Source organism: Natrix helvetica (assembly GCF_964273705.1).
Source record: "Natrix helvetica genome assembly, chromosome: Z".
Taxonomy (NCBI): domain Eukaryota; kingdom Metazoa; phylum Chordata; class Lepidosauria; order Squamata; family Natricidae; genus Natrix; species Natrix helvetica.
The window spans coordinates 103,813,708-103,823,764 of record NC_138554.1 but is presented as its reverse complement, the minus strand read 5'-3'; the positions used below and the strand labels follow the sequence as shown (position 1 = coordinate 103,823,764).

General features: G+C 33.9%; 1 protein-coding gene across 1 annotated transcript; it reads right to left on the bottom strand.

Annotated features, from left to right (window-relative positions):
* Positions 1-2,597: 2,597 nt before the first annotated feature.
* AGR2 (anterior gradient 2, protein disulphide isomerase family member) lies at positions 2,598-9,585 on the bottom strand. The gene is made up of 8 exons (XM_081932989.1): positions 9,450-9,585; positions 7,556-7,708; positions 6,522-6,585; positions 5,670-5,722; positions 4,907-4,980; positions 4,312-4,375; positions 3,900-3,983; positions 2,598-2,907 (listed from the first exon to the last, which is right to left on the bottom strand). Exons 2-8 carry the CDS (start codon positions 7,698-7,700, stop codon positions 2,858-2,860), a joined length of 534 nt encoding a protein of 177 aa, XP_081789115.1. The 5' UTR covers positions 7,701-7,708; positions 9,450-9,585; the 3' UTR covers positions 2,598-2,857.
* Between the last annotated feature and the right edge of the window lie 472 nt (positions 9,586-10,057).

Sequence of the window (10,057 nt, the reverse complement as noted above, 5' to 3'; positions counted from 1 at the left end):
AATAAGATTAAAGGAGAATAATAATAATACCACTACAGCCTCTGAAGAGATTTTCTCAATCCTCCTTCTGATCCTTGCAATATACAGATTTTCTATGGAAAGCAGACTGGTTGTAATTGTTCTTTCTGTGGTCCTAACTATTCATTAGGGTTTGTGCCTATCCTGTTTGGTTAGTGTACTAAACCAGACAACTAAAGAAATACAAGTGACATACTCAATCATTCCTCTATAAAACTGTATCAACAGCTTCTAGCCAGTTTGAACTTCCTGAGTTGACACAAGAAGAATATTCTTTGTTGTGTCTTTTTAATATGGTTCTTAAGTGTACAAGGGGAGATTACAAAACCCAAAAACTTGAAGGATATTGCTGATATTATGCAGTCGAATAAGAAGTGGTAGAATAGAAAGGCTCCTCCTAAAATCCATTCCCATCTCTAGTTTTAAACATGTTGAGCTCCAGATTGTTCTGGTTGCAGCATTACATGTAAACACATCACTGTCTCGAATGAGACCAATGGCTGTTGTATCTGTAAACTTCATCCCTAGATGCATTTCTAGATGCATCCCTAAAAATGCAGTCATTGGTATAGAGAGACAAGGGAAAGAAAAACAAAGAGAAAGAAAGAAAGAAAGAAAACATACTAACTAAATACAACAGGCTCAACTAACAAATAAATGCTTGAGGAAAGAAACAGGTTTCAAAGATCCTACAGAAAGCTAAACAGGTGGGCTATCTGAATCAGAGCAGCGAGGGATGTTGTTTCAGAGATACTGACATGCAAGAAAAGATAGGGCTCCTGAATCCCACTAGATGGCCGCTTTTTCAGAACTTTCAGTGGTACACCATTGCCATATAATTGACCATCTACCGTATTGCTGTTTTCTATCACCTTCCACAGCATAATAGATTTCTGCAGAAAGCTAGACTTTATCGTAATATGTCTAAAGTAGGACAATTTGAACCTCTCAAGTGAAAATTCTGGGTTTATTTCTCCAGTGATCAATTTGTTTATTTAGCTATCATACTACTTTAAAGTCTTCTGCAATACCAAGATTCAAAAGTATCAGTACTATTCCTATTCCTATACTGTTGGATCTGGAGGAATATTGCCTTCAAAGGTTGTGGGTGCTCCATCACTGGAAATTTTAAAAGAGATTGGACAACAATTTGAAACGGCATAGGTTTTCATGGTTGAGAGGGTGTTGGACTAGAACACCTCCAAGATTCCTGCCAACTCTGTTGTTCTGTTCTATTCTGTTCTGTTCTGTCCTGTCCTGGTGAGACAAATAGAACAGCTAGGAAAAGATGATCCCACAAAATACCTAGACCTATGTCATTTAGGACTTGAAGGTGATAACCACTATTTGAATCACACTCAGACATCTATTGGGAGACAGTGTAGCTTGTGAAGCAATTGTGTTTTATTGCCATGTGAGGCAGGGTAAACAGCAAACCACAAATATTCATGGGTTGATTATCTTCTTTTGGAATGGCAGAAGCCTTAGTAACAATTGGCCTACTAGCATTTTCCATTTGTTTGGAAGCATAAAACCCTGATTTTGACTCAGAAGTGGCATGAAAGCTGTCAAAGTGTGAGTCTCCTCCCCACCTATTTGTGTTCCCAATTTTCTTTCAGGGTATCCGTGAATGAAACAACAAAGGAGTAATAGAAATGGAACTGCAGGAGAGGTTCCATTTTGTATTATTTTCCTAGACAACTAATGTTTTTTATTCATTTTCAATATTCCACAGCCAATATTCATTAATCATGATTAATAGTTATAATTGGAATTCCTAGAAAGAGGTCTGGGAGCCTAAAGTGTTCTTCAGTTTAGCATAATGTGCCACACAACTTTGAGCTACTATCATATATCATACTTCACAATATGTTATAGTTTAGATTGTTAAATAAACCACTATGTTTTATGTGATTTATTCAGCGTGCTGAGCTAAAATATATATGAACTTTTTATGTATATAAAAATAGTTTTGTTTTCTGTATTTCTGGCAAACTATGCCTTTGCCAGTAGACTGACCAATTTCATTTGTGCATTAATTGGAAGATTGCTATTCTGCCTGGATCCAATGATTGTGGAAAGGCAATTTCCAGCATTAATACTTAAACACATTAGGCTAATATTTAATAGATGACCATGCTTCAATTACAGGGTTCTTTGCTTATACATTTCGATGTGTAATATAAATAGCAAGTCAACCATTAACTATTCAAAAGATTTTAGTAAATTGAGACTGAAACACTGAGGCAATGGCTTCACAGATGGATGGAAAATACCTGTTTCACTTCACTTAGTTATTTAAATTCACATGTCTATTCCTCATAATAGAAATGGTTTGCAAAAGCCAGTCAAAGCACAATTTTGGTACATTGCATTGATAGGTATTGATTTTCATATTTTCAGATAAAAGCCTTTCTCACCCAGACTGATGACACCTACAATGATTCAAGTACACTTTGGCATTTATAATTTTATACATTTTCTGATTTTCATACTCATCTCTTTCAGATATTTTACCTGTGCATTGCTTTTGTCTAAGAAACTTACAGGTGGATGTTTAAAAAATGACAGGGAGACTCTTTTCTGGTAAAGATGTAATGTGGATTTATTTTTAAATCATGATTTAGCATACATTAGTATTATTTTATAAAAGCAATCAATACAATGTCATAACATTACAAATGAATATTTATAGCATAGTTTGATATTAAAAGGTAGCATATTAGAAAACCATACCCTATGCAAATCCAAAGTCCAGGCTGCTTTCATTTTGGGAGAAAACTAAGCATATTTGGACTGTCGGGTGCAGAAGATCTGAGATTAGGTCATTTTTCTTTCTTCACAATTCTGTCTTTAGCAGAATCAGAGCTTTCTGCATATTTGAATACACTAGGAATAAATAACTTGGAGTCATTATTTTTTTAAGGAAACAATACATCATGTGCTGTTAAACAATTTTACATAGACCAGTTTGAACTGTTTGAATTAAACAAGCTGCAAAAATAAAAACCACACCTTAAATTCACTTAAAATAGCATGACCATTCACAGCATGTTTATTGTAGAAAATCAGATTCATAACTTGGTTAAATTGGATTGTATTAATTCTGATGAGCTACTCTTAGTTTTTCTCAAATACAAATGCTTTATCTAGGAATGATTTGTGACTTGTATAGTAATTTGTGCACTGTGTTGGCTAGATAAAGAAAGGGTAGTTCAGAAATTCCCTAAAGTCCAGCACCACTTGCATGGGCAATTGGGCATCTTTATTTATTCTTCAGATTTATATCCCTCTTTTATTTTGTACAACTCAAGGGAGTATAGTCTTCTCTTCCTATATTGTCCACAATACGGTGGATTGGGCTGAAAGAGTGAAGTGGCCCAAAGTTACCCAACCACCTTCTCTGATTAATGGAAGAACAGAATGTCTCTGTTTCTAATCCAGTTCTTTAACCACTACACCAAACTGGCACTTGTTTCTGATATGACATGATGGCAGTTCAGAAACTTTATCCAACTCCCAAAATGGGAAATGGCTACAATTCCTCAATGGCCAGTGTAACACTCAAGATGCCACACAGGGTCTAATATGGACCATGATGCACAGATGTTGCCTATCACCAATGCCAGTCAATCACCAGTGCCGGCCAATGCATAACATACAGAGTCATAAAAAATATGCAACATGGCTAAACTCTCAGGACAAAACCTTTCAGCTGGCTTTCACTTACAACACATGAAAGGAAATGATATCAAATAAATGGATGGTTTTTTGATGATAAATTATAATTGTGCATTCAAATATTTGCTTATAGCATAAGTCACTGGATTTTCCTTTGTTAAATCTGCTGAAAGTTGTGAAATGAAAGACAGATTACTCACACAGTGGAGCATCTTGAGGCTCATAAGCGTAGAGACGGTTGGAATATCTTCCAGTAATATCTGCTCTAATAGTCAGCGAAGGGTCTAGAAACAAGGGAAGATGGAAACAGTCTATAAAACTAGCTGTCCATATTTTTCCTATCATCAACATCTGAAGTACAAATTCATAATTAGAGCTATATTATGAACTTGTGTATACTGAGGAATATGGTGTCAAAACATTCAGATGATACCAGTTTGGAGAAACACTTTGCAAATGATAATCCCTGTATGTGATTCTTCTTTCTAGTTTTTCTACATTCATACTGAATAGTGAACAAATTTTGTTTGCCTAATAAATATTTCTTAAGACTATTTTTATTAGCTAGATACCAGTTTTTCAAGTAAATATTTTCAACTTCTAAAGACTCACCTACAAACAAAATTCTGGGCACATATTGACCATCTGGTGCAAGATGTTTATCTGAAGTTTCATACTAGAATTAGGGAAAAAAAGATATTGATATTCCTCTCATTTAAGCTGAAGCCCCTGTGTCTATTTCTCATTCCAACAAAAAAACCCTCTCTTCAATATAGTTAAAAAATTGGTAGAGAAGGACAAGGTACAACTTTTGCAATGTTGCACAAAATTCACAGAATTATAATTTCAGGATATTCAAGAAAGAAAAAAGTTTAGATCAACTTGATGCTGTGGATAAATCTCCATATTCTTCAACCAACTTCAGCTACCATAATCCTCCAGCCAATATAACTGACAATAACAACTGGAGAAAGTTGAGACTGTCACATTATGTGTTAATCATATTTTCCTATAAGTATTCATGTAAGCAACAATATTACTGAAAATACATATTGTGAATTACTATAAGACTGCCATTTATTAATATAATTTTACTAAAATAATAGCTTCCATTTTCTCAAATTATTTGCAGCTCATTTTCATTTTGGTAAAATGCCTTGTGCAAAATTATATCCAGATATAATTCAAACATCATCTGAAAACTTACAATAATATTAAGAAGAACGAAGTTTGATGCCATTTTCTGTATTTCTTTGTGTTCAGCAAATACCTTCTTCAGTGCTAAAACAGAGCAAGAATTATAAATGCTATTTTAAAAAAAATAGAAAAAACATTATATATCAATTGATAGTACAAATCAGGCCAAACTTGTAAATTATATCTGGTGTATCTCAATATAAAATGAAAAAGTAATACTACAGAGGAGAACCAATTTTGTAGTGGTTTAGATATCAGGTTATAAATTGGAAGACTATGAGTTCTAGACTTGCATTAGGGACAAAGCCAGCTGGATCACCCTGGGCCAGTCACTCATTCTCAGCCCTAGGAAGAAGGCAATGACAAACCACTTCTGAAATCTTACAAAGAAAACTGCAGGGATGAATTCAGTCAAAAAGTGACTCACAATCACACACATATGATACTATAAAAATGAAGCATAAAAATGATTTAAAGAAAAATAGTTTTCTATCTATCACAATAATTGTGTTTGGATTTTAAAACTTGAATTTCTTTTTTTTTATATACATATGAATAGGATTAACATTGTTCTTTACAAATCATAACACTTCATTTCTAATAACCATGGCTGCTACAAAACATTTTTTCAAATTAGTTATGTCTTTCATCTTTTAATTACTAAGTTAAAACAGTTTGGTTTTTCAGGTGATTTACAAAAAATCTTCTGATGGGAGGAAGTAATTAATTTTGCTAGATGGGATGCACTTTTCATTTGTTAGAAACAACAGTACCTTGACTATGAGGGCACTCTTCTAAGTGGTGGATGATCATTATTGGCTTGTTGCTGTAAAAGAAAAAGTGGTCCATGATAGAACTTCAGTTAGCTAAGTTCTCTAAATTAAGCATGTCCCATTGTGTTGGCCTCCATTTTCCATCAGTATAGTTGGCATAGCCAATGGATTATGTTGATGGGGCAGATGAGAATTGGAATGTGTCTTTGAAGGGATCTGTGCTTACTTTTTATCAAACATAGTGCTGAAATATTTTTTTTCTAAATTTATTCTCCTGCAAAAGATATTTCTGCATTTCTATCTCATTCCCATAGTGCTTTAGGACTTCTTTAACATTTCTTTTGTGGTTTTGTGAGATGACTTTACTGTTTAAAAAAAAGTGGTAAATTCTATAGTGCTGCTTAATCACTTCTGTCTATTACTGTGAAGTCTATTTCCTGTTGCTTTGCGATCCATAGAAGCTCTACAAGAGGAATTTCCTCATGATGTAATTTTCTTGGATTTAACTGAAATATAGAAACCCAGGCAAGCTGAAAACTGCTGTAATTGTGATTATATTGTAAAATAAAGGAAGAAAGAAAGAAAGGTTAGGGCAAGATCAAATGGCAACCCACCCATAAGAATTTCCCTAAATTGTTCTTATCTTTCCAGGTGGAAAAAAATGAAAGCAAATTCTTTTCCATAAAATTGAAAAAGAGTAAACGAGGAAAGACAGTGATATAATGGTAATGTGCAATATCATTTGTTGAAATATGCTAAAATAAATTGAAATATTTTATCAATGTCTCATACTAGAAGTTAAATTATTTTTCATAAATCAACGAGTAAGACTTGCAGAAGGGATTAATTTACCTTGTTTTGGATTTAAAAAGAGCTTCTTCATAAGTCTGAGTCCAGATTAGTTGATCACCCCAGCCTGAAGATAAATGACAAATGGAATTTAGTTTAAGTATGTCATTGTTGAAGAAGTCATAAATATATAACTTCATTCAAATCAGAACAAATATCGTAGTAGATCTATTACACAATACACTGCTTAATCCAAGCATTTCCCCATGTTTTAGGGAACTATTTTTGATAATATGGGTTAACAACAAGCATTTCTTTGAATTCAGTTCTTAATGTGAATTCAAAAGCTCATAATCATGGAGTGAATTATTAGCTTCTAATAATTAATTAGAATAATTAATCAAATAATTAGAATAATTATCTGTAAAGGCTGTTAATCCCACTCTCCAGACTGATCATATGATTAATACTTGAATTCATTTTTTAAAGGATACTGTTTGTGCAGTATCTACTTTTCTTTGGCATTCTGGGAATTGACACATCTTAAACTTGTCAAGATTGGAAATCACTGCCCTTGGATCACATGCTCCAGTTCCTACCAGTTCTAGCCAATAGCAAATTATTCAATTAATTCAATTAATTATTAAACTTAATGGGACTTACTTTAAAGTAAATATGTGTAAATAGCTATATACTCCTCAGATCATATTCCACTAGCCATTAGATCCTTCGACTGGCTTTATTTCCATTTTACATTGTCCACACTGAGATATAAGATTCTTTCCATGTTGTAGATCAGTGTTTCTCAACTTCAGCAACTTTAAGTTATGTAGGCAAGGGAATTCTGGGAACTGAAGTCTACATATTTTAAAGTTGCCAAGGTTGAAAAAACAATGTTGTGAGCTATCTATCCCCTGGTCTAACATTTGTTAGGCATGTTGGATTTTTAAAAATTGATTTTAAATTACATAATATTCTGTCTGTTGAAAATTATTTGAAAGAAAATAATTGTGATAAATAATTTTAGAAATCACTTCTTAAAAATAAGCAGGCAAGATTAACAACTGAGATCATTGGTATAAAATATACAGCTTTACCTCTTGAAAGAGTCTGTGGAAGTTTAGGATGGGTCTCTTTGGGGTCTTTTGGGTCTTTTCTTCCATCTTTAGTAGTAGTTTCTTTAGCCAGGGCATTCAAGACAGCAAGAACCAAAATCAGGATGGAGACTATGTTTTTTTGCATTGTTAAAGCTAAGGAGCAAAACAAAACAAAACAAAAACACTAGTCTGGGTATACTTGAAAAGCAATGGGACAAAGTACTACAAGAAAAAAACAATAGTAACGAAACATAAGAAATAAAAGAGGATTTAAATCTCATGCACTGGTATAGCATTTCTCTATTTAGAGAGGAACTGACTACCCAGGCAAATTTACAACAGAAATCTGTGTGTTTCCCTGGAGCTGAGCACTGCTGAACTTAAATGACCTTCCTTCCTTCCTTCCTTCCTTCCTTCCTTCCTTCCTTCCTTCCTTCCTTCCTTCCTTCCTTCCTTCCTTCCTTCCTTCCTTGTACCTATTGGGGAATAGAGCGACAAAAGAATACTCACAACTAGTGAGTTGTACACTTTGACTATAGATTTGATTCATGCATCACTCTAAACTGAGATTCAATCTGAGATTAAGTTTTTTTAATCATTTATTAAATGTTGAGTTCACTAGTTATACTAAGCTAACAGCAAAACGCATTGTGGCTTTGTATAATATATACTAAGAGTTGCCAAAATCTGAACAATCATTGGATAGAAGCACCAAAGTACAGAAAAAACTAGATATTTACAGTCTAGATAAATGTACTTTGACATTACCACTTGAAATCTATGTAGTAAAGCTTATATATACACTTAAAACAAGAATGTAAAAGTCAGAGGGTTTTTTATTCAATGTATTTCTACTGTAGAATCCACAATAATATTCATTACAGGCTTTATAGGAACAAGTCATGTACAGTGAATGAAAATCCTTTTGAAATCTAGGTATCTGAAATATTGTCTTAGATCTAGCCACAATCACATCTAGGTCCAATTCAGTAACTTGTAAGATTTAATTGCAATACAGAAGAACTGGCTCCAGATATGTTAGGGATCATTGTTATTTTTTTAGGAGACAACCTTACTACAAATAGTAGTTTTTAACTTTGAATAAGCAAGTCTTGGACTAAACGTTTAATGACATAACTATAGTATAATAACACATATATCAGAAAAAATCAAAATGGGGATGGTTGGAAAGAGGAATAAGGTAAATGCAGGATGCCAGGCTCTTGTATCTAATTTTTGAACCTATGGAAGAATTAAAAGTAGAGAGTGCATGTGTGTGCGTGCACACGTGTCTATCTATCTATGCCTACCTGTGTGTTTTTAGGGTATGCTACCATGGCATTTTTATAAGGCAGTCCCATCATAAATAGCCAGCATGGTCTATGGTTAGGCTGAATGGATAGTGGGAGTTTGGAGAGTGAATGATTGATGGTAATAGTGAGAAAAGCACAAATAGAAAGAAAATGGGGGGAAATTGTATAGAGAAAAATCCTCTTTTTCTCCAAGCTTTCTAAGAAAGATAAAAAGATATAAAACTTCCATATTGTACAACACAAAAACCATTCCCTTTCAAAAACAAGTCCAGCCTTAAAAGAAAGTAAATGGATTTGTCTTTGCCAAACAGGAAATCAAAACACTGTAAAGGAAGGACTTTGGCATATTACAAGAAGAAAGCAAATAACTGAAAATAATGTATCTTGGCTGTAAAAATATGTTGTGTACTTGCAAAGCTGTTTAAAATGGATCCCCCCCCCCCGTCAAAATGAATATCAGGATTATCTAAATATCATCATCTCTGCTGTACTTGTTACCCTGCTGATTATTAAGTAACTTGACTCACAAGAATAAAATATTTTTAACAGGACCTTTGCTACGCAAGCAGCAATAACCTTACCTTTCCTGCTCTCTTGCTTCTTAGAGTAACAGCTGAAGAGCTTTCAATTTCAGTGTGAACAAGAAAGGTGTGGAATGCCTATTTATGTACCTGGGTGCACCTGATCCCACCCACGAGGTTGGTATTTGAATCCTGCTTTTATAAGAAAAAGTTAAAAAGAAAAGTAGAAAAGTATTGGCAAGGAATTTTTCAAACAATGTTGTGTCATTTTGTGCTTCGGTTTATTAAACAATTATTATAGAAAACTAGAATGTTGAGTTTATGTGAGTTGTTCAACAAACGTATTTGGCACCAGGCCAAATCTAGTACAGTAACTGTAAATGGAGACTTCCAATTTGACCAAAGGCTGATTTGTCCATATCTGATTGGAGCAGCCTTTATGCCAAGGCAAAGGCCTATAATTTTTTTGAAAATATGAAGCTGATTATTTGATTACCTTTCAGGTACAAACCAGAATGGACCTTAGTATCTGTATGTTATTGCCTGGAATAAGGCTGTTCCATAACTAGAAAGCCAGTTTAGTGTAGTGATTAAGTGCTGGCTTAGTAACTAGGAAACTGTGAGGAAAGCCTGCCTTAGGAATGAAAGCTGGCTGGGTGACCTTGAGC

Coding starts and splice junctions, on each gene's coding strand:
- AGR2 (XM_081932989.1), bottom strand. CDS start 7,700: ATGCAAAAAAACATAGTCTCCATCCTGATTTTGGTTCTTGCTGTCTTG. Junction 5,723..6,521: donor CTTTTTAAATCCAAAACAAG/GTAAATTAATCC, acceptor TTTCTTTTACAG/CAACAAGCCAATAATGATCA. Junction 2,908..3,899: donor GCCTCAAGATGCTCCACTGT/GTGAGTAATCTG, acceptor ATTTATTCCTAG/TGTATTCAAATATGCAGAAA.